At 50.8% G+C, this 24,974-nt stretch overlaps 2 protein-coding genes across 6 annotated transcripts in view; both read left to right on the top strand.

The window, feature by feature from the left end:
* adamts9 (ADAM metallopeptidase with thrombospondin type 1 motif, 9) overlaps positions 1-24,974 on the top strand; it is a 512,150-nt gene that overhangs the window by 104,974 nt on the left and 382,202 nt on the right. The window lies entirely within an intron of this gene.
* Positions 1-24,974, top strand: part of magi1b (membrane associated guanylate kinase, WW and PDZ domain containing 1b) — a 297,633-nt gene that overhangs the window by 151,936 nt on the left and 120,723 nt on the right. For all 5 annotated transcript variants that reach the window (XM_028824457.2, XM_051921186.1, XM_028824466.2 and 2 more), the window contains exon 2: positions 2,716-2,832. In XM_028824457.2, the coding sequence (XP_028680290.1) occupies positions 2,716-2,832 (117 nt within the window). The remainder of the gene's footprint in view (positions 1-2,715; positions 2,833-24,974) is intronic.

Here is a 24,974-nt window from a genome sequence, read left to right as displayed (position 1 = left end):
GGGTCGGGGGGTCCCACGGTCGGCCCTCGTGAGGTAATGAAGGTGGCCACGGGCCAGCAGCCCCTGGGAACTGCCTCTCGGTGCCCACATCTCCAGGCACAATGTTGGCATTGTGCAGCACCTTTGACAATTGCTGGAAGGCGGCCATTGGGACCCAGAGGGTGTGTCTTTGGTCAGGTGACCGTTTTCTTTTCTTTATTTCTTGTCGGCCATTTTGAAGTGTTCAATAGTCGAGTTACAGCTTTACTGTCGGTTAGGAAAATCGGTGAATTTCGAACCCACACTTCACTGCTCGTGTGAGAGTTCGCTTCTTTGAGGATTATGGGAAGTGGTAGAAAACCAGCAGGGCACGAAAAACCGATGACAGCCTTGACGAACAGTAGGACATGACGCACAAAGCAACCAAATATCGACCAAACTAGAAGACGTCGTCATGGCGTAGCGGGCGCGTGCATCCTCATCAGACATGTACAGACCGTGTCTCGTTTGAGTTCTCTAATTAGTTTTGTAACAATGCGTCGTATTCAGAAATAACGGCGACAATGAGAAGATATCATTGAAACGGGGTCGAGACGGACAGCCGAGTGCAACTCCAGAGGGGTCCAGACGGCTTGGAGTTGATGGAGCAGTGGTGGCAGGTGGTACCTGTGGAGGGGTCCCATTTCTTACACGTAAACATTCCCGATCGATGTCCGTAAGCCCGTGCACACGCGCGATGGCGTATTCTTCTTTGCAAGAAGTGACTCTGCAGCCACATCACTAACATGCGCTGGGCATCCATGGAAGAAGAATTTATACAAGCTGAAGGGGCCGCTGTCGTGGCACATCGGGAAGAGTCGCGCAGAACATTTCCGTGTTTTTAACACAGCAGGCGATTGTGAAAATTCACCAATACGGGTTTAGGGAGAGTTTTTGAAATGTGTCCAGTGCGCTCTACTCAAGAGAGTGCAGAAAAATGGACGAATACGCAAACTAAATTTCAGCCAAATCAGTCCACCGGGTGGCGAGTTGTTTCATGTTGACAGGCGGGCATGAGCGCGATGATGAGGTACGTTCACATTTAACGTGAAGAGATTTAATGTCAACGCAGCCATGAGACCAAAGCTGTGAATGAAATGTAAAGGGATACCAGTCTGGTGCCAGGCCTCACGCCAGTGGCATGCCCATGTCTGACCCCTTTAAACTGTCCTGTCTGCAAGACCAGAAATAATGATGATGATGTACATCAGAGATGACCAGCAGATGAACATCAGACAAGAACGTCAAATGGGTCCTTTAGCCAGAATGAAAAGCCGCCAATCAAAGAGACCTTTCATCACAACAAACCAAAATGAGAGCAAAGATTCGTCAACTGGGAGATAATCCAAAAAGAAGTTCAGTGGCGTCAGACGTGGTGGCCCGAACCGACCTTTAAACCACTGACCTAACGAGGTCAGGGTCACGACCTCTGTGAACACGCCCCGGCAACCAGAGGACACATCAGTAGCAACGGGATCCGCAAAATGACGGCGGCCGAGGGGGGAAAAAACAAAATGGCGTGGCGGAAAAATAAAAAAAACAGAATTTTAAACTTTAAGGTGCGTTTCTCACAAAAACAAACCTCCGATTTGGAATCTCTGCGCCTCAGAACCCTAAAATCGTTGTACGATTTACCAGAACGTCCGGCAGAATTGGCCTAATACGTGTTTAAATAATCGAGATCGTCACCCGCGTCACTTGAGTTAGTGCCTGACTGTAAATTCTGACCATCCCAAGTATTGGCCAGTGATTGACGGTTGTATGCAATTCCCTGGCTAAGAGGTTGGCACCGTCCAGAACTTGGCACAGCCTGGATGGCACTTCAATTGGGGGCTTCTTTCCCTGTATGTTTAGCTGGGATTTTTCTTATTTGCTGGCGTGAGTTTCATTCTGTTTTTCTCTTCAGACCCCCCCCCCCCTTTACCTTCTTGGGGTGGTCCGGTGTAGCAGCCCCCTCATTTTCTTTCGTATTAACGATTTCTTAGTTTGTCATTTGGTTGTCAGGCTTTTCTTGGTTCTGGTGATTTGATTTGTAAGCAGGCCTGGTGTGTGCGTCGGGTTGGTTCCCTGAAGCCGGGGTCCGTCATTTGTTCCCCCCTTCGTTATTTTTAACATGTTTTGTGTTCCTGCAGTTCCCTCACTAATGTTTGAAACATTTCTTATACGTTTGAGGAGCCTGTGATTTAGTTTTGCCTTCCATTTTCTTTTTCTCAGTCTTTGGTGCTCTTCAGGGGCTTGTTGCGTTAGGCAGGCACTCGTCTGTCAAGTCAGGGGGAGCCAAGTGTCCCTGGCAGCCTTGACGTTTGCGTTTTTCAGCTGCCTCTTTCCTTCTGTCTGTGGCTCCGTTGCAGCCAAATGATTTAATGTTGTGCTTCGTGACGGACGTCATGTCCAGCATGGTGCTGTCCGCTCAGGGAGTCACTGAAGAGGCTGGCTAAGGATTAAGAGAATAAAACGGCAAACCCCCTGCGGACCCCGAGTCGCTCCACCTGCCAAGTTGGTCTGTGTGCTTGTGTTTTGTAAGTTGCTTTGGCGCCTGCACGATTCATACATTCTGGAGGAGCTCCCATCTTTGGAGGACTTTGGCCAGTTTGTGTTAAATTGTCTCGTTCCACCGTTTTCTCCCCAGTTGTCCTCCATGTTTTGTCAGTTCGGGCTAACGTCCTCCTTTTTGCTGTTTGTTTTCTTCTCTTTCAGGAAATCGCCTCAATAAGGACCTTAAGCACTACCTAAGCCAGAGGTTCCAGAAAGCGTCTCCGGACCACGAGCTCCAGCAGACCATCCGAGATAATCTCTATCGCCATGCGGTGCCTTGTAAGTACGGCCTGTGCTGTCGCCGCTTGTTTGTACATTTGTCAGGCATGGCGCTCGCTTCGCTGGGTACTCTGCAGGCTCGAAGCGCCCGGGTCTCTGTGGTCGGGGGCTTGTTTTCTGTTCACAGCTGCCCACCCTGTTTTTGAGAACGTTGTGTGCGTGCCAGGTGGAGAGTAGACATTCATCCAGTTCCCTTGTTCAGTAACTGCCAGCTCACGCTGTGCCAGTCACCTTACCGGGGTGATCTATGGGACTGAAGTGTTGGCAGTGCCCCCCAGCTTTTGTTGTTCTAGCCCACCCCCCCCCCCCCCCCTCGAAACTGGGAAAGGAAAGCGGGCACCTGCAGGGGTGAGGGAGCCAGACAGGCAGATGCACGGTGCTTTGGGGTCTTTAGGGTCGATGGCACAAGTCTGGGAGACCAAAGTACTAAAGCACTTAAAGAGCTGAGCAGCCAGGAGTCGGAAGACCGACAAAGAAACCGAAAGGCTTCAAGGATCAACGACGCAGACACGAAACCGTCTTGGACATCGACACTTGAAAGTGTTGCCAAATTGTTAGGAGTTGTCACAAGAATGAACCGGAGACATGAAAGGTTTGGGGGCAGCCACCTGTATATTTGGGCCCTCGCTGCAAAGGTCACAGGTCAGAGTCCAAAACAGAACTGACTTAGGAATGTAAAGATGGCGGCTTTAAAGTCCGAGATCGGGAGTGACGTCATCGTGGTCGCCAGAAGTAACATCATGAGGACCAGAGAAGTGACATCATCGTGGGCACCGGAGACCAGAAGTGACATCTCTATGGTCGCCGGAAGCAGAAGTAATGTCATCGGGACCTGAAAGTGACGTCTTTATGGACGCCAGAGCCGTGTGGGATTTCCCATGAATGGTTTGCAGTGCACCTGGCCCACCCCTGGTCTGGGGTGGTGCTGTCTTTATTCAGGCCCTTTAGCTGCCTCCCATGTGCATGTGTGTGACAGAGTAGATGTGTCCCCAAAATCTAGACATGAGAGCGTTGACGACATGAGAATTGTCGCGAATCAGGACTCAAAAGACCCCCCATCTCCCCTGAAAGCTCGTGCTAAACTTGTTCAACAGTTGGATCCGAAGTCTTGGACGCTGAGCCCAGTGTGGCTCAGGGTTTATAAGGCACGGCATCGGCGATGCGGTGTGTGGTCCCCAGCATTGATGCGCCAGGTCAGTCTAGAAATCCTCAAAGCCCGCTAAATGCCACTCACACAAAAGTGAACGATGATTAAACGATATTTACGTGTAGTTAGATTATTAACACAAGACGTCCAAAGCCGCTAAGAAACCGCAAAAGAGGAGCAGACAGAAGAAGAGACTTGGCCGAATCGTAGCAGATAAAGGCCTGGATGGCGTTTGGGGGGGCTTGCTGTTAATGAATGGGTCATCGTCAGCCGGCCTACTAAGCGACCCATGAAATGATTTGCCTTGTTGCTCCTGTCGGGGAAGGCGCTTCTGTTCGATTACCATGGAGATTATTCAAACAATTCAATTAAGTAGTCATGTTGGTTTCTTCCTGATTAAATTAAGATGTTTAATTATCTTCTGACAAACATTCCAAGTTAACCTTGATCCTCGTGACACATTATTATTTAAATGAGGACAGTAATGTGGTTGGCATTCATTTCCTTTGTGCAGGAGAGAAGCACATTGTAGATGTTGTAGGAACGTCCAGGATGCCCCAAAGTGAATTTTTCTCCAAATGCGAATCTTGAGGGGCGACTTTCTGAATTGGGAGTCTGCTTAGTGTCGAACCGCCAAGGAGATGCCCCAGACAGAGGTGCCAGTGTTGGTGTTCTGCACCTCATCTCATTAGAGGGCCGTATTTGACATTGGGGGGGGTCATTGGCAAGAGACCCTGTGCACATTAAAAAGAAATCATTTTTGGCCTTCCATCCACACTGAACCCACATTTCATTTTCAACCACCAAGATCAAATCTTTTGGGCAGTGCCCTCCAATAAAGCATGAATTTCAAAATCCCCTGGTGATCCATGGCAGTATGGTGGGTGAAAACTTGGCTTTGTGAAAAAGTAAGTGCACCCCATGGCATACATTGAGGTGAGCAGGGTGGACAAACGTGGTGGGCTGATGTTGTCACGTTTCTTTTGATGTTCTAATCTTTCAGTCAATGGACTCCAAGGCTCACGGTATCTCAGAGGTCTCGCCAACTCTCTGTCGGTCCGTCGTCAACAGGGAAACCGCGTAATGGAGGGTGGTGGTGCGATGCGTGGCATGCTTGCCTTTAAATCAAGTAATCCATTTTTGATTGCCACCCATTAAATTTACATTTTTATTTCAGGTGATGGTAGTTTGTGAAATACTCCGACCGGCCTGACTGGCACCAACCACCGTGCCACGTTCAAAGTCACTTCGGTCTCCTTGCTTTCCTACTCTGATGCTCGGTTGTCTTGACGACGCCTACAGGCCGACGTGCATTGCGTCGCTGCCATGTGATTGGCTGATTGCCTTAACGAGCAGGTGTACCTAATAAAGTGGCCAGTGGGGGGGTGGTGTTGATCTTTTTACAGGATCTGAATTAAAAAATGAAAAAAAAGAATGAAAACATCTACGAGAGCAGAGTCCCCGTGAGGCGCTATAAAGCTGTCAGCCTCTCGACACACTTGTGCTGAGTGGTTTCTTGGCCAAGAGTCCTCGGTGTCCTCGCTGTGTCCCAGAGGGGATGTGATGGCCGTCACTTTTGTCTTCCTCGTCTCGTCCACTTCCACCTCCAGTGGGTCTCGTGACTGAGCCTGCAGTCCTGATCAGCTCCTTGATGCAGTGGGCATCTGCTGAAGTGATGTTGCCGGCCCCGCTCCCCCCCATCTTGGGGGGTGTCACCCTCCGTGTTGAAGGAGCGTCGTCTCCTGCGTTTATCATTTCCACTTTCTTTTCTAGTTCCTCCCACTGCTGCTCTGGTGCCCCCTGGCATTACGAGACCCGGCCCACTCCAGAGAGAGTCTGCGCAGTGCCCTCTCCTGCCTCGCCGTTTCCTTCTGTGCGAGTCGTCTCAATGAGAACCGTTTGCCCGCGCTGTGCGGTGTTTCTTTGAGGCGAGTTTCCCAGGGCTTTGCCAGCCCAATTCACTGGCACTGAGGCCCAATGTGGGTGCCAACACATGCTTCCAGAGCAATATTTTGTCCCAGTATGTTTTCACAAGCACTTTGCACCCAGCAGTTGGTCACAGTTGGGTATAAACAGACGCGCCGCTTGTCGGAGTGCGTGGTGCTGCCTGGAGATTTCCAGCGATCCTGTTTGTGTCTGCGCGGCCTTGAGTGGTCTTCCGTAATGGAGATGCGCCGCGTTTGTGCTGTTTACATGTCTCTTATTTTTGTCCATCCTGTTCTTTCTACAAGTGTTCTATTATTAAAGCCCAGACGCACCCACGAGCAGCGACTGTTTGGATGACAGAGCGGCAGGACGCTGCAGTGGCATCTCTGGTGGAAACCCTCACTGAAAAACAAATCCTGCTGTGGTGAGAGACACGGCCCGACGGAGGGTCACACCGAGGGATTTGTGTCCAGGCTGCGCAGTGCAGTCGCTTCTTACAGCCTGAGCTCCGAGTGTGTTTGACTCGCCTGCCCCGCATGAGGAGAGACGGCGTTAATAAAGGGAGTCCAGAAATGGATACGAGAAGGAGGGAGGGCTGGGACTTATTGAAATAGGCGAACATGAAGTCCTGAGTGTGACATCAAGTGGCAGAGCTACGTACTGTATGGTGCCCTCCGCTGATACTGGTACCCCTGGCAAATACTCGTAAAGCAGGGGTCCCCAACTCCGCTCCTGCAGGTTTTCATTCTCACCCTTTTCTTAATCAGTGACCTGCTTTTTGCTCCTAATTATCGTCTTTTGTATTAATTTTATTTGATTTGCTCCTGGAGACTCAGACCCCTTCATTGTTTCTTTTTCCTTAATTGTGTCCATCATACAATATCTACAATAACTACAGGGGGATACAATTGGTGGACCACAGCATGAAGTTATGGGAAAGAGTAGTGGAAGTGGGGTGATGATTGGTGAGCAGCAGGATGGTGTCATGTTGGGTAAAGAGCACCACAGATGTGATGTTTGCTCAGAGGATGTTGATGGAGAAGTTTAGAGAAGGACAGAAGGAGTTGCATTGCGTCTTTGTGGACCTGAAGAGAGCAGAGGACAGGGTGACCAGAGAGGAGCTGTGGTATTGTATCAAGAAGTCAGGAGTGGCAGAGAAGTACATTAGAGTTGTACAGGATATGTGCGAGGGGAGTGTGACCGTGGTGAGGTCTATGGTAGGAGTGATGGAGGTGGGATTACATCAGGGATCGACTCTGAGCCCTTTCTTATCTCCAATTGTGATGGACAGGCTGACAGACGAGATTAGACAGGAGTCCCCGTGGACTGTGATGTCTGCTGATGACACTGTGATCTGTAGAGATAGTAGGGAGCAGATTGAGGTGACCCTGGAGAGGTGGAGATATGAGAGGAGAGGAATGAAGGTCAGTATGACCACCAAGAATACATGTGTGTGAATGAGAGGGAGATCAGTGGAATGGTGAGGATGAGGGGAGTAGAGTTGGTGAAGGTGGAGGAGTTTAAATACTTGGGATCAACAGTACAGAGTAATGGGGATTGTGGAAGAGAAGTGAAAAAGAGAGTGCAGACAGGGTGGAGAAGAGTGTCAGGAGTGACCTGTGATATCAACAAGAGTGACAGTGAAGGTCTACAGGACGGTAGTGAGACCAGCTATGTTATATGGGCTGGAGACGGTGACACAGGAGACAGAGCTGGAGGTGGCAGAGTTAAAGATGCTAAGATTTGCATTGGGGATGACGAGGATGGACAGGATTAGAAATGAGGACATCAGAGGGTCAGCTCAAGTTGGACGGTTGGGAGACAAAGTCTGAGAGGCGAGATTGCGTTGGTTTGGACATGTACAGAGGAGAGAGAAGGGTGCTAAGGATAGAGCTGCCAGGGAAGAGGAGAAGAGGAAGGCCTAAGAGAAGGTTTATGGATGTGGTGAGAGAGGACATGCAGGTGATGGGTGTGACAGAGGAAGATACAGAGGACAGGAAGATATGGAAGAAGATGATCCGCTGTGGCGACCCCTAATGGGAGCTGCTGAAAGAAGAAGAAGACTACTACAATATCTGAAAATGAAGAAGGATGAATCTGCTCAGGTCTCCAAAACATTTTCACAGAGCTCTTAGAAAAGAGAAAATCCACAATTTCGGACATGTCTGCTATTGCACAATGAGAGCAGCCATGGAATTAGAGAACGGGTTTAATGAACGACAAGAATCGACGCCACATGAAGGAACTGGTTGGAGTTTGTGGTCCTGACTTAGGTGGTCTTCTGTTGGCTCACATTTCAATTCAGTTTTGGTGTCATTGAAGGAATCTGAGGAACGATGAAGAAATGCAGGGGAACAAAAATGAAAGGAAGAAGAGTTAATTAGCAGCAAAAACGGGTCACTAATTAAGAAAAGGGTGAGAATGAAAACCTGCAGCCACTGCGGCCCTCCAGGACCCCAGCTATAAAGTATTCAGACCCCTTCACTTCTTCACGTTGGCTACGTTGCCGCCTTCTGCTCCCACCTTTTACATTCGTTCTTTTTCCCCCTCATCAAGACGCACTGAGTACCCCTCACCCCCGAAGGACAGAGTGAAAGTGGGCGTTTTTCCTAATTTTTTCTGATCTATTTAAACATAAAAGCCTGAAATCTCCCATTGGTGCCAGTGTCCCGGCCCAGTCCTCAGTACTTTAGTCGAAGCCCCTTTGCCAGCCATTCCAACCAACTTCACACACTAAGAGTTAAGGATTTTGTGCCGTTCTCCTCTCAGTCTCTGTCAGGCTGGATGGGGACGGTCAGTGGATGGCCCTTGTGATGGGGGTGCTCTGGCCGGACCACTCGGGGACATTCACAGAGTTGTTCTTAGTCACTCCTACGCTGTCTTTGGCCAGTCTGTGGTTTTCCTGAATTATTTCCCTAAACCCCTGTCTGTTCCTCCTGTCCCTGATGTTACTCGCCAGCACCTTCACCATGCTGGCCTGTTAGAATGGCATTGCCAGGTGGTAAGGGCTGCCCGCTTTCCTGCACACATATTGATTAGAACTGAGAGAGAATGAGAAACTCCTGCAGGTGCCACTTTGCAAAGTCCAAATGGGCTTCCATGAGCCTTTGACTGAGGAGAGGCGTCTGTCTTGCCCCTCCATCTTATAGAGTGTTGCAGTGATGGTTGGCCTTCTGGAAGTTTCTCCCATCTGGGGCGCTGCTGGAGTGACCTCTGGTTTCGTGGTCTCCTGTCTTCTCTGCCGATTGCTCTAGTGAAGAGTGGTAGATTAATGGTGGCCCCTGTTGTTCGTTTTAAGGCCGGTAACGCCAGGGTCTCGCCCAGACGGCTCAATTCTCCTGCTTTATCCTCCTTTTAGGAATTTGTTTTCCCGTTTGATGTTTTCCTTTCTCTTGTTCCGTCTGATTTCCTTTAAATTGGCAATTTACACACAGTGGGCCCCGATGATGATGATGACGGTGTGTCTGGAGCGAGTCGCTCGCCCGCCTTCACACCTGTGTGTTCCACGTCAAGCAGCTGCTTTAATGGCATTCATTTGAAAAGAAACGGGAACAGCATGTTAACGGGTAAGAGGAACAAAACGTGTGAAGTCAAACGAGTGGCGCTTACAAACAGCAGCCTGCTAAGCGGTTGGCGCCTCGTCGTAACTGGCGTGGCACACCGCTTAGTTCTGCCCAGTGCCCAGGACTGGTCTTTGTCCACATGCAGTTTTCCCCTTTTTATTCTCCGCGTCCACTCAGGGCCCATGTTGGTGGTAATAGCTGGCCACGTCAAGTCCACGGTCTGCGTGCCAACCTTCCAGCACAGCCACACTTGCCCCTCCAAGCATGACCCAGGGTGGCACCTGCAGCAGTCGCTGGACCACCTGGTGAGGGACCACCTGGGGGGGCATCGGTGCACTGGTGGGCCCCATGAAATTGGGGGTCACGAGGCAGGATTTAAGCTGCCAGCTCGCTCAGTATGCGACAGAGAGGAGTCCACCGGTCCAGACGGACATTCATCAGCAGATCAGTGGAGATTTCCTGACCTCCCCCTAGACGAGTCCCTCGTCTCTCCCTCTGGTGTTTGTAACGTTTATCTGGTGGGCTTGTGGGGGCCGATCCTCGGTGAATTCATGCCTCCCGCTCCTGTTGTCCTCTGACATTTCATTTTATCTCAAGGAGGCCTGGTGGCTCAGTGGTTTGCACGGCTGCCTCCCAGCTCAGGTCTCACATTTTTGGCCCCAACAATCGCTCTGGCATTGTTGGCAAACGCTTCCCCCGCCCTCAGGGACACCTGAACGACCTTCATGCCATTACACGTAAGAAATGTGACAGACGTGAGGAGACCCCTCAGTCCATCAAGCCTGTCTGCACAGCTAATGGCTAAATCCACAATGACCTCAATGCATTTCGCCGAAGTTCCTGGACCGTTCCGATATTTCGCCGAAGTCGAGGTGAAGCACATTGAGTTGGGTTTGCTCATCTAGTTATACTTTAGTTTCGTTGTCGTTGGGACAAATAAAATTCCATCCATCCATCCATCCATCCATTATCCAACCCGCTGAATCCGAACACAGGGTCACGGGGGTCTGCTGGAGCCAATCCCAGCCAACACAGGGCACAAGGCAGGAAACAATCCCGGGCAGGGTGCCAACCCACCGCAGACAAATTAAATTCTGTCTGTTATATAGTGCCTTTCAAATGTACCTACCTATCTATAGAGGGGACCTGAAACAAGCAACTGATGCCCATAAACCTTCCACTGAGCACAGCCGGGTGGCCTAAACGGTGCAAGGAAGGAAAAACGGATATTAAATTCTAGGAAGCGTTTAGCGGCGATTTTTTTCTCTGGGGGGCAATGACTTTTTCACACGGGGGTGTCCCTCGACTGAAGACAGTCCTGCCGCGTGTTCAGTTTCTCTAACGCTGCCGTTGGTCTGCAGCTCTGATGCCATTCGTTGCACGTTTTGAGCTTTCCAAACTCCCAGAATGCTTTAGGGTCCGCACGTTTTCCTGACTGCCCCAGGCCTGCAGTGCTGGCTAGCGGCGTCTTTGCCTTTGTCATCCGTCTGATCTCTGTGCTGTCACTCGCCGGTAGAAGGGAGCTACTTCAAGATGGCTGGACACAGCTGGCCTCCTTCCTCAGGGCGCGGCCCCCCAGCCCACACGAGCGTTTCCATCGGCCGGGCCTGCACAAACGCTTGAATGGTGACGCGTTCTTCCCGGGTCGGGCTGTGCAGGAAACAAACAGCCTTATAGGTCAACACTAGCAAGAAAAACAGGAATCATCTGCTGGCCAAATTGTTCAGCGCAGCGTCCGTCTCTTCTCACCCGTCCACTTGTTGGAGCAGAAATAGTGGAGCCGGTGACGGAGAAGTGTGCTGGGGGCTTCGGAGCCTTTGCTGATGTTTGGGACGTCAGACATGACAGTTAATCAGGAGACGAACTGTGCTTTTTCTTGATTTTTACTGACTTTTATTAAGGGCCCCCCAGACCGCTGAGCACAGGGTGGTCCCTATAGACACCCTCAGGGTGTGCATATTTGTCATTTTCTTGACCTCCGCCTCCATTAGCGTTGTTGGCAGTTCTGTTTAAATGGTCGGTCTGGGTGTCTGTTCCTCACTCAGGCTGACCCTCTGATCTGTTTGACGCCCGTGTGTGCCGCCTTTGTGCCATCTTAGTGGACATGAGGCATAGCAGGCAGATCACAGCCACCACAGATCAGTCTGGCACACTGGGGGGCTTCTCTCAGAGTTACGTGCTCTGCACTTTAACGTGGGCCGCCTTCGACAGATGAGGTGGTCAATACCAGCGGTCAGCGCCACTTAATGCATTCATGAGGCTGAGGGGGCGGGGGGGGGCTACTCAAAGTCCATCTTGTTCTCCAGCCGCCATCTCAAGGTGTTCACTCGATTATCTGTCAGCTTTGTAGAGACCCCATTAAAAAGAAAAGAAAAGAGCAGTCATGGCCGTGACCCTGAGGGGGGGCGTTAAGCCGTTTCAGTGAACCTGCGCCTGTGGAAGACTTCAAGTCAGGTGTGTGGAAGGCACAGCCAGGTAGGTGGAAAGGCGCTATATGACCAGAGAGGCACTTTATAGGTGGGTGGGCAGCAGTGAAATGCATTGTGTGATAGGGAGATGGTGGACAGATGTGGCGATCGCTGTATGATTAGACAGACGAGGAAGGCGCAGATGAGAATGACACTAAATGATGAGGTAGATGTTAAGGAAAGGCGCTATATGGTTAGATAAATGAAAAAACCACTTGGGATAGGGGGGCCTAGAGAGAGAATTAGGAAAGGCGCTATATGGTTAGACAGGATAGGAGAGGCACAATTGAAAGCTCAATACGAAAAATTAATGTAAAAGGTGCTCTGTGATACGGTGAATAGTAAGGAGAGGCGCTATATGAAAAGGTGCTGAACAGGTGGGTGGATATGCAGATGAAAAAGGCGCCATATGTTAGAAATGAAAAGCCCAATATGAAGGCAAGATATGAGTGTGATAAGAGAGGCTGGCAGACCGCTATGGAAGGCGCTATATACGAGTGGTGAATGGCTTCCAGTGCCGCCTGGCGCTGTACATAAGCCAAAGGTTTGCTTTGTGTGTGACCCTGCCAGGTGCCCTCCCTGGTTTGCTTGGCACAGTAAATGCCAGGCTGATCTGCACTGAGATGTTGCCTCATTTCATATCTGCAGACTTTGTTTGGACGCCCAGTTAGCACATTTGGGCATTGTGCCCATTAGGGCAGACCGGCTGGCACTTGTTCACCTCTTTCCGTGATTATTCTTTTTTCTAGCCACGTCTGCTGGGTGTTTTTTTGAGTTTATTCATTTATGGAAAGCTGCGTTTTAGGGATGAAAGGCGCTATATACGTAAAGTTATTTAAATTCTTACCTGCATTCAGATAGGGTGGCAGTGTTTGGGGCATTCTGGGTGAATCTCTCTCTATTTTCTTACCTTTTGATGCCCCTTTTGCTGGGGTGGGGGGGTCCTGCCCGTGTTCCGCCTGCTCCTCTCTTGCCCCCCCTCCCCGCTGTTTTATTTATTCATTTATCTTTTGGAGTTGTGTGGCACACGTGCTCTTTTAAAGAAGCCCCCCTTCCCCCATCGATTTGCCTGCCATTTATCTCCCCCCCCCCCCCGTCTCGCTCGCCCGCCTGCTCGCTCTCCTGATCGCTCTTCTCCGTTTGGCTGCACGGCTCGGGATTCCAGGATTCGTGGCACCTGACGATCCGAAGGCTGACACGGCGAGGATGCCCGTCTGGCCGAGGACCCAGGCAAGTGCGGCCGTTTGGATGCGTCGAGCGGCTCGTGCTCAGCGCCGACCAGGAGTGCCGAGCGAGTTGGCTGCTGATGCTCTGGAGGTTTTGCTTTGCTGTGTGCGCACATCAGCAACGGGGGGATTGGCTGGCATCGGGTGGGATGGTCGGCTTTGAGGTGCGCGCGGCTCCGGCTCAAGGGACAGATGGCCAGTGGACACGCTGGCTGCCGGGGCGCCTTTTCTTCTTCTTTATATGTGGCCTGCTGGTACACAGACAGCCTTTCAGTCGCTCGGCGAGCAGCGTGTGGATGTGGGGGGGGTCGGGGGGGTGGTACTCGTCGGGAACGAACAGGCAAAAATGGGGCCCAGATGCCATCAGAACAAAAGGGCTTTTTCATGAAAATGCAAAGAGGAAGTGTGACACGGGCATTGTGCTGCCCTCCGCATTGCAGGCTGCAGTTTGGTGTTTTAATGAAGTGGCCGGCAGCACACAGGAGCCTTCGGCCGAGAGGGGGGCTTGTAGAGGCCATGCTGGGGGGTCACCTAGGAGGGGGCAGGTGCGGGACTGTCGGCCCGGCCCCATTTTAGGGAGACTGGAGTTGGCACTTGGCTCTGAAAAGTGCTCAGGCAGATGTGAATGTGCCAGTCCTGAAACGGGCATGATGCCGACCTTCACGCCGTGTGGATGACATTTGGTGGTCTGCCTGATGTGACCGCGTACAACACTTGGGATGGCCTGCCTGCCTACAAATGAGGCACAGGGGGCTTCAGCAGACCTTTAGTGGTAAAAAATGGGATCACAGAATGAGTGAGTCAGTGAATGAGTGAGTGAATGAGTAGTCCCCCAAGACACCAAAATGTCTAATTGAGTTCAGAAAATGAATGAATGAATGAATTGCTCATTTTAATGTCAAATGGGATGGGCAGGTGAAAAAAGGACAAATGAATCCATGAATCAAGATACAGATAAGAAGACTTAATGGGTCACAAAGTGAATGCCTGGATGGTGAATGGATTGCTTCTTTAGATGCTGAATTAGATAAATGGGAGCAAGAATGAACAAAATGGATGAACAAACAAATGAAGAAATATTTCCTCAAGACACCGAAATGTATAACTGGGTTCACAAATGAATGAATGAATGAGAACATGAATTAATGTATTCAGAAAATGCATAAATGAGTGAGTGGATTGCACCTTTTTGATGCTGAATTGGATAAATGGGTTTAGAAAATGAATGAATGAATAGAAGGCTGGCCCCATGTGACCAGGAAATGAATAACTAGGTTCAAAGATGACTGGGTGGGTGGGTGAATATTTCTCTAAAGTACCAAAATGTGTAAGTAGGTTCACAAATGAATGAACAAATTGCAATAAGATTAGTGAATCTGGAAAATGAATGAATGAATGGAGTACTAATTTTGATGCCAAATTGGTGGGGTGGGTTAAAAAAATGAATGAATGAATGAATGAATGAAAGTACAAAAACTTGAACTTGGGTTAATGGGTTCAGCAAATGCACACGTGTGTGGATGGGTTACTCTTTTTGATGCTAAATTTGTTAAGTGGGTTCAGAAAATGAATGAATGAGTGAAGAATGACTTCCAGTGACACAGAAAGGAATAACTAGGTTCAAAGATGAAGTGATGCGTGGGTGGGTGAATATTTCCTCAAAACACCTAAAATGTATAAGTGGATTCATAAATGAATGAATGATTACAATTGGATTAGTGGATTTGGTAAATGAATGAATGAATGAATGGCTCATTTTGATGCCACATTGGAGGGGTAGAATAAAAAATGAATATATGAATATCATTAATTGATCTACAAGTAAGAAATTGGATTAATAGGTTCAGAAAACGAGTGCATGAAGAGATGGATGAATTGCTTCTTTAGATGCTGAATTGGATAAATGGAGTCAAGAATGAATGAATGAATTGATATTTCCCCAAGACACTGAAATGTATAAGTGCATTCACAAGCGAATGAATGAATGAACAAACGAAAGAAGGAATTGCCTTTTTGCCACACTGCTGCTAACAAACGAGCCTGTATGTGCACATGCGGCGTGTGCGTCGGTGTCACTCTCGGTGTTTAGGACCGATTGACGCTGTCGTCACCATCGCTTGATTCAGCTAACGCTTCGCTTTCAGTTTGTTCTAAAGCTGACCTCGTGTTTTCCTTGAAGGCTCCGCCCCATTCATGAATATTGATGAGACATAGCTGTGGTTTTCTGCAGGAGGATGTTGTTACATCCACTAGATGGCAGCATTTGTCAGGGTTAACGGCGTAAAGCAGATTGTCACACGTCACCCTCAGTGTGACTCGGGCTTAGCTGTACTTGCGTAGAATTTTGAGTCGTTTTGCTCTTGAAATAAGACCCTCATTTGATTACCTGCTGGTCTCCCTGTACACTGCCGTCCATGAGGGGGCCGCTGCTCTTTGTCATATTCATGAGTGAGCCTATCAGACTCTGATCCAAAAGCCAAGGAGACCAAACGAGGTGGCAAGGTGGATGACAATTGTTACAGGAGGACTTGGGCAGGTTGGTGGCAGATGACATTTTATGTAAATAAGGGTAAGGATTACACGTAAGAAATAAAGAATACACAATGGGTGGTCTGAAAGTACCCCTCATGAGAAGGACCTGGGAGGAGTCGTGGGCAGAAGTGGTCGAGAAGGCTAATAGGCAGGCATTGAGTATGTGAGGATATGCATACAGTCCCCCCCGCCTAGGGGACAGCAGAGACCACCTGGGTTTGACGCGAGTAGCCGGTGATGTGTAATTCAGTGAGATCTCGTCTATTCATCGGTGTTGTTGAAATGTCCTGGGGTGCACTTACCTTTTCACACCAGTCCGCTTCACCTTAGAGACGTGAGGACTTCGTGCCACCATTTCCTATTCCTTGCCAACCTCATGCGTTTACAGAATTTCTGGCCCACCCGGTGGTCTACAGGTTTGTGTTTCTGGTTATCAGAGAGCCCCCCAGAGTGTTTAGTGAAGGCCGTTCTCAGTCCCTGCTTTGCTCTCCTCAGTGTCACACAGCTGTATTATCAGCTGACACATGAGTGGGTGTGCCTGGTGTGCCCTGTTCAGTTCCTGCTTGGCACCGGATGCCACCTGTTGTTGTCATGACCTGAAAGTGGCCAGAGTGCCCAGAAGGATTGGCAGTTTGCTGGGTTTGGATTTTTACATTTCATTGCAGTCGGCTTTCCTCCCGAGTGGAGCCCTGAATGCCCGCCTTGCCACTCAGCTCCTTTTAATTTGCAATGAGGCCTCGTGAAATGTTTGAAAAATCGATGCGGAGACGAGCCAGCGGCTTTGGGGAGGCGGGATGGCTGTCAGCAGGGGCTCACATAATCTGGGCACGTAAGAAAATGAGACGTCAGCTCCTTGGTGGAAGTGTGGCACAGCGGGTGCAGTGAGGATGCGGGCACCAATGACACACAGCCCACTGGTTTGACCAAATTTGAGATCCAGGAAATTCAGATCAGGATTTCAGATGGCACAGATCTGAAGCACTGCAGCTTTGTGAGGGGGTGATGAAGTGACCCAGTAGGGTGGCACACTGCTTTCAAAATGGCATTCATCAAAAGTTTGTTCTTTAGTTGCCAGTTGACATTTGAAGTTGTTTGGTCTGAGTTGTGCCAGCCTAAGTGTGGGTGTACGTCTCTGGTACCCCACCTACTTTTGGCTTCAGGTTTGTGGTCAGTGCTGCCATGATAGGTGCCAGGTATGCTAACTAAACCCACTCTTTGTATGTATTTAGGGATGCATAAAGAAATGGCACACGGACACAAGGGGCACCTGCAAAGTCCATGTAGCTGGGGTGCAGACGAGGAATTTGAACCCAGGATCCACGAGGTGGCACTGCAGTGCTGCCCACTAAAATATGGTGGGTCCTGAGATTAGAATAAGTAAGGACTCCAGCTGGGCATCATGTTCATGATAAATGGCTCTGTCTCTAGCCACAAATCAGAGAGTGCCACCTGCCTGACATGCCAGCGTCCCCATCTTTACCAGGGGTGCCCATTTGTATCATTTTGATTTTTCTTTTTTTTGCCATCTCAGTTAAGAAGGTGCCAGGATAGTTTGTAGATAGTAAACCCACCTGAGTGGAGATGTTGGCATGGGGCAGAGTGTAAAACTCCCACCTGTTGTAGCAGTGCCAGGCCTGATTTCAGTGTCACATCATTGTCTTTGTCATCTTGGGTGTCACACTAGTGGACAGTGTGTGGAGGGGATGCTGGGGGCGTCTCTGGGTTAGCAAGACCACTTTCTGATGCTGGTGAGCCCTGCCAGCCCGGTGCTTTATGATCTGAAGCAGGCTGGCTGTAAAATAAATATGTGCCATGGGCAGAGTCCTGGCTGAACTTCTTACCAAGTCTGTCCTAGATGGCACCCTTCCTGGAGGGGAGGCCAGTTCATTGTAGGGCGTGCTGACTCTACCTGGGTCAGTTAAGTAACTGGGTGGCACCTTGGCACAACTTGGATAATCAAGCACTCACTGCTCGTCTCTGTAATGTCTCATGTGTCAGACTTGCCAACCTGACAAGGGTGCCTTTGGAGCAAAGCCCACGAGGAGACATTCAGGATTACAAACGAATGAGCCGATTGTGTGAATGGCGGGGTCTGGCATTGGACTTGATGCCAAAGGAATTGCTGCCCTCGTCGTAGGAAGGGTATTTGTTTGTGCAGCACTTTCCACATGGCAGGACGGGCCCACTCGACGTGAAGAGAATGGTGGGCATTGTCTGCAGAGGGCATGGGGAGGGGAACGCGCAGACAATGGGACAACAGGATGGGCTGCTGAAACGTTTGTGAGCCCACCGAAAACGAGGGGCTGGAGCGGACTTTGTGCCCTTTTAAAAATGTCCTTTTGAAATAACGGAGGGCTTGGTGCAGTTCACTGGGTGGGCATTTTGTGTTGTCTGGGTAGCTGCCGGGTGTGGGCCTCAGTGAGACCGGGGACTTGCTGTGCAGTAAATAAAGTTTTATATAGCGCCTTTCATATCTGTGTGTCTGTTATACAGCATGGGAATGGATTGTCTGTCTGTATAGCGCCTTCACTGGTAGTATTTTGATCTCGTGGACCCTCTGCTCTTTCTGCGCTTGCCCACCAGCGCTAGTCCTGCGAGTGACACGTTGGCACATCAGTGGAGGAGCCCGCCTGTGAACCCCACCTCGGCCTCCCTGAGAGTCACTGGGTGACACGTGTAGCGCCGCGGCGCTGTGACGCCCCTGTTTGGGGGCTGTAATCTCTGATTTATTTTTGGAATCGGCTGAATGCTGTTAAATAATAATAATTGTTCGCTCTCGTACCTTCAGACACAAAGGACTTGACTTCGGCTAATCTTTAATATGCACAGCAGCGCCGTTTAAAAACTGTAATTAGACGCAGCAGCGGCGTCGAGCTGCACCGAGTGCGGACGTGCCGGTGACCGGCTTGACAGGCCTCTCGTTTTTGGGAGCCGTCACGTCACCGGCTTGTCATCGCTTTCTGTGCTTGGTGGGCTGCGGTGCGTCTGCTTACTGGGTTAAGCTGAGGGGTTTGGTATTTTTATGCTTTGTCATCGCTGGCTGTCCCTTTTGTCACCTCCACCAGTTTGTCCTTTTCGTGTCCGACTGGATTCTGTACTTGTGGTAAGTAACTCCCTGCTGGGTTGGCACCCTGAATGTGGCTGATGTTTAATCCAACACAGACAAACCGGGGGGCTTGCCGAGTCCTTGACACGGGGGGCAGTGCATCCTGTTGTCTTAAAGCTGCCCCCTTCGGCCCGTCGTTCCTGCCTGTCCCCTCTTGAGTGCAGTTCCCCGAGTCTCCATTGGGTGTCCTTGAGGGTGGGATTCACTCTTTACGTCTGCCTGTCCACGTGAAACGGTGCAGCGCCCGGTGGGCCGATTTGCTTTGAAGTGTTGCCCGCCCATTCTTTAAAGGGGATTTGCTGCCCTAGAAAGTTCCATTTTTGTTGAGAGAAAATGTGCGTGACAAAAGTTTTGAAATTTTGAAATCTCGTATTGAACAGCCCTGATGAATCTGCACACCCGTCTGTCTTGCAGCAGGGGGCCGACGGCGACGGGGGGGCAGTTCAGCTCTGAAGGGTGTCGTTCCGTTTGTACGTTTTTGTATTTTTTATCTTTTATTTGTCCGCCTGCCCCTCCAGTCTGCTAAACCGCTGGTTCTTGTGACCCAATTTTACCTTTTTGTGTCTTTGTGACCCACAATTGTCACAGAGCGTCATCTGGGGGGTCCACCCCCCTCGTAGAATCGCTGCTGATCGGTGCCCCGTTTGTGACCCTTTCTCATTCAGCAGTGTTTGTGATTCGGCGCGACCCAAAGTTCCAAGTGGACCCCCGATACGAGCTAATAAAGCGCCTGCAGAGTCGCCACGGCGGGTCGTGTGAACGTCGGTGACATCGGCTCACTTCTCCTGCTGCTTGAAATGGCGTCAGGTCAGTCACATGATCTGAATGAATCCCACCTGAGAGGGGGCTCCGTGAGCGCAGAGCGAGTAAACGCCGTTGACGTTCCCTGCAGCTTGTGATTATTCAACGACTCTGTGACACGACGACTGGTGGCCAAGCGGCCGCATTGCAGCATCGGCCGTACAGGTGACCCCCAAGTTCTGCTCCACTTCGGCAGACAACAAAGACGACTCCGTCTTCATAAAGCCTTGAGTTTGGACCCTGCCGCCTTTGGGGGTCCGTCTGTGAAGTGCGTCTAGAGACGGCATGTGTTACGTCCTCCACCTCCTGCCATGTGTGCCCCCCCTTCTCAGGGCTACTAAAATAAACCAAAATGTCACACCCGTCACCGTCATGAAGGAAAGGCACAAAAAATAAAGAAAACGTTAAGAAACGCCACGCCGGGGGGCTACGCTACGCCACGCCTGCATTGTGTATGGCCGATTCTGAAAGTCTTCAGACCCCCCCTCACTTTCTGCCCACTTTATCGGGGTTGTAGATTTACTTTGAAACGGTTGAACTTGCCACGTGTGCCCACCGGTCTGCACTCAGTACCCCAGAATGACAAAGTGAAAACCTTTAGGAAAAGATTAGAAATGCGTTAAAAATCAAAAGCCCAAGTCAGTCTCCCACCCCAGACGTTTCCAGACCCTTCGCTGTGCCCCTCCACCTTGTGCTCAGGTGCCTCCTGTTTGCTTGAATTCTCCTTGAGCTTCACAGGAGCCCACCTGAACTGACTGGAGCTCCTTTAGAAAGGCAGGCCCCCCGTGTACCCGGGTACAGAAGACCCCCTCAGTTCGCAGTGCTGGTCAGGTCAACTCCCAAGCCATGAAGTCCTAGGAAGCCTCGGTGAGACCATCAGCATCGAATTGTGGCAAGGTGTAGATCAGGGCGGGGTGTTCAGACCAGTTCTAAACCTCGGAGGGGTCCCAGTGACCCCAGTAATTGGGAGATGTTGGGGACCAGCAGGACTCTTCCTAGAGATGGCTGTCTGGCCAAACCGAGTAACTCGGACATGAAGGGCCCTGGTCAGGGAGGTGAGTAGGAACCCAGTGGTCACTTGAGAGGTCCTCTGTTGGAACGACAGCCATCAGTGGGGGGTTTATGGTGGTGCAGCAGCTGGACAGAAGCCCATCCATCATTCATGGCTGTCCATCTCCGTCTCTCCCCGACAGATGGGAGGAAGAGCCTGTGCCAAGGAGGAGGTGGAATCGGTGATGGTGAGGGTCCGCAGTCCTCGGTCACACCGGCAGGAAGTGGCACGACTTTGGATGGACCCTTGGTAGGACGGGGTGTGGGTGGCTGAGTCACTCCTAGTTGGGACCTCACCTCTGACCTTGCCGTCCATGGGTGGCCCTACCAGGAGTTCATGACCCCCAATGGCATCACTCAGGGGATCATTGAATCACGCAAACCGCTCACTGGAGGGACAGAGAAGACCCACAAGGAGAAAGATCCTCTGGTCTGATGGGACGAATATGGACCTCCAAGCACTGTGTCTGCTGGGGACCAGATGGCGCTCGTCACCTGCCTAATGTCAGCCCAGTGGTGGCAGCGTCAGGCTGTAGGGGACAGGGGGTCTGGTCAGAGTCATCGAGGAATGAGTAAATGGAGCCAAACATGACGAGGTCTTTGAAGAAGGCCAGCTGCAGGGTGCAGGCCACCTCAGACTGGGGTGACGGGTCACTGACCCCAAGCATACAGCCTAGACAGAGCGGGTCCCTGATGTCCATGTCATAGCTGAGACTTAAACCCCACAGAACGTGAGTGGCGAGACCAGACGGTGGCAGGTCAGACACGTGCCATCCAGTCTACCGGAGTTTGAGAGGATCTGCCCAAGTCCAGGCGTACAAAGCTTGTAGAGACTTACCAAGACAAACTCAAATCTGGAATTGCTGCCAACGGGGGCTTCTATAAAGAACTGGCGGGCGAGAGGAGGGTCTGAATACGTCTGTGAAGGGGACACTTCACTTTGTGATTCGGAATAACTTTACAGACCTCTTGGTCTTCACTTTGCCATGGAAGTAGAGCTGATTGATGGGCACACATGGCAGACGTAGCCACTTCAACTTCAATGTGTGACCCAATAAAGTGTGCAGGTAATGGGGGTCTGAAGCGTCTTCCTCAATCCACGGCACGCTGCTTTTCACAGGGGGGTCCATTAGCTACGTGCTAAAGCAGAATAAATCTCTCTGTTAACCTTCTAATTGAAATCTGGCCCTCTGAGGACGGAGGAGAGGAAAACAAAACTTCCAATCAGGATGACGAAAGGGCTGCTTGTGGTTGGGGGGCAATCAGAGGACAAACTCCCAGTCCTGGTGACCTCAGCAAACTGGCCATCCGCACTGGGCGTCCTCCAGTAACCCAAGACAAAAGCCGACTCCGTGCTTTTATGGCTGAGTCCCCAGGCTCGTGCCATCTCTAGTGTCACGTCCCATGGGCCGGCGCTGTAGCCTGGCAATGCAGAAGTGGCACCGGGTGCCGTAGCGGGACTCTGAGACGTCTAATGCCAGGGCCTCTTGGGGGTTACGCTGCCTGCATAAACAAAGCCAAACAGGGGGGTGAGGGTCACAGCTTTCACTTCTGCTGATGCCAAAGGCACCACTCGCTTGTGGTGTGTCTGCTGACCTCCAGGACTTGCCAGAAGCATTGGGGTGGTCTTGTCATGGCACATGGCTGTTGATGTTTAGACTGGTGCTTTCAGTGGAGTTCCCCCCCTTCACCAGTGGTCCACCATAGCCCAAGTGCCATCTGGTTTTACCCAGTAGTCGCATGAAGGCGGCACAGCAGTGGGCTCCCACTGTTAGGCACAACTGCACAAGGTCCTGTCATCGTGGTGGCCACCGGTCCGCCTGGTGGGCTGAGGCAGTTGAAGGGACGTTTGTCAGAACTCTTGAGCAGAGTGAGCTGTTGGGCTCTTCACTTGGGGTGATCAGTGGTGTGCCCTTACCCTGTCACACTTGTTCCCACACAATCCCCCCACACTGATGTTTTCTCGATTGTGTTGACCACTTTTGTGACTTGCGTGTAGAGCGGTGGGTTGTCCTCCTTGGACGTAACTTGTTTTTCCACTAAGATAAGAACAGGAACGTGCCAATGTAGAGTGCCAGGGCTGTGCCAGTTAGGTGAACTGGTGACTTAACATGAACCTTCACTTCAGCACACGCCCAGGACACGGCAGAATCGAGAATCTCAACTCATTTGACTCGCCAACGACTCACTGCCCAGTCTAGCGATTCTCGTTCATTTATTTCGTGAACAATTTGCATTCACTTGTGCCTTGTGCATGGGAAAGGCGCTATATAAATAAAATGTATTATTATTATTATTATTACTTGTGATTCTGTAACAAGATGTCTTATTGAAATTCGGCATCTTTAATGGATTGTCATGCTCTTTGTACGGAAATGGGACAAAAACACGTGAATGATCAGTAAATGAGTAAACAATAATACTATTATATGTGTAGAAACACGCCTCAGTCCACATATGGAGAAATTATATACAAATGATTAAGTGATATGATGTGCGATGTGATCAGAAGAGACCCCCGGCCCCCTCTGACTTCCCATGTACGTCAAACAAATTAAAGAATGTTTCGAGATTGATGATGGATGGCTGGCTGTGTCCATGTACCCCCAGTAAAGGTGGGGCAGTGCTCAGTGCAGGGTGGGAAAAAGGATGGAAGTCCCTGAGAGGTTAGCCGTCTGTTCTCCTCGCGTGTGTGTGTGTCAGAGATTTAATAAAGACGAAGACGCCGGCGAATTCACTGCTGTCTTTTAAATCCACCGCTGCATGGCTCCAACCTGCGCTGTCCTGCTCTCCCGCTCGCCCTTGTAGGTCTGGTGCTGCAGGCTTTATCTCTAAATCTCATTCAAGGCCTAATCCTTTGAAGCCCCCATCATTTGCTTTCGGGAGTGTTGATTGCCAGGGTCACATGACCTTCAGGATGGTGATGTGTGCGCGCGTGCGCCTTGTTTATCAGGCAGCGCTCGCGTGCGCGGGTGAATGCGCGCTCCGGTGTGTGTGTGTGTGTGTGTGTGTGTGTGCGTGCGCGCGCGCTCTCGCTCGCTCGCACGCGCTCGGAGTGGATGGGCGGGAGCACCGAGGGACTGAGGGGCAGGGAGACGCACTTGCTTCAGACAGGAGCTCGCGTGTGGATCGCTCGCATTGGCTTAGCGTCTAAGCTGGGCAGGAGGACTAATTTGCTGTGCTTTTTGGAGGCTCTGAGAAATACGAAGGTGGGCACCTGCCAGGAGGTGCCAGCTCCGTTAAGGCTAGGGGGCCGAGCTGCCAACCTGGAGGATACTTCTTCAATTGGGGAGATATCTGCCTCGCGCCGATCATTTGGGAATATCTTCTTAAAGGTAGAAGGCTGTTTTTGTTCTTCGTCTTCTTCTTAACATGCCGGCGTCGTTCGGCGGTGCTGATGGACTAAACGTTGGCTTGCCGGGCTGCAGCGCCTTGTGATTTGCTTTTCTTTCTTTTCTTGTTTATTTATTTATTTATTTATTTATTTTCGGGGCTCGTTGCTGCAGTGTTTCCGCGCTCGACAGCGGAGCTTGATGGCTGCTTGTGCTGGAGGCTTAGAGGATGCCGGCTTGGTCTCTCGTTCGCCCGTCTGTCCTTGTCAGCCCCCTCACCCCCCCCCCCCCCCCCCCTTTGTGACCGGCTTCTTTCTAAATGGAACGTGTAAAGCGTTGCCCCCCCCCCCCCCCCCCCAATCTCGTTTGGCTTGCCTTTTAGTGATGGAGCAGCAGCGGCTTAGGCACATTGGCGGCGGGTTTTGTGATGTTTCTAGATAATTAGGCAGCGGATTTGGTTTTGTAGCCCTGGGGGTCTTTGGGTCTCATCGCACAAACGTTAGCAAAATAAAGCCGCGACTGAAGCAACAGAAAATGGAGAACACTGGAGGCTGTGAAGGATGGCCTATTGTGTGCAACTTCATTGTGTCACACGCTGCCCCGGGCTCGCATGAGTGTGTGAGTGAGTGAGTGTGTGTGTGTGTGTGCGCGCGTGCGGGCAGGCGGGCGCGCGCCGCTTATCATCCCCTCCAAATAAATAAATAAATAAACAAATAAATGAGAGCCGCAAACAGGTTCATGCAGCCCGAGGCTGCCTAGTTGACCCGAGTGAGGGGCACGCACGAGAAGGTGCCGCATTGTTCATTGTGCCACTGGATTAACCCTGTCCCCGTCTCCTCGCTCTCGATCGGGGCAGATGGCTCCCAGTCTGGCTGTTTGTAAGGACTAATCTAACCTCGCGGCTGTTTGCCGGCAGTGCTTAAGATGGCATCTTGTTGAAAATGCAGTATGGAGGCAGCAGTGCCCGTGTGCATTACAAACTGGGCTTTTG

This window comes from Erpetoichthys calabaricus, chromosome 18 (assembly GCF_900747795.2).
Source record: "Erpetoichthys calabaricus chromosome 18, fErpCal1.3, whole genome shotgun sequence".
NCBI lineage: Eukaryota > Metazoa > Chordata > Cladistia > Polypteriformes > Polypteridae > Erpetoichthys > Erpetoichthys calabaricus.
Note: the sequence above shows the minus strand (reverse complement) of the source record. Positions and strands in the feature narration are given on the sequence as shown.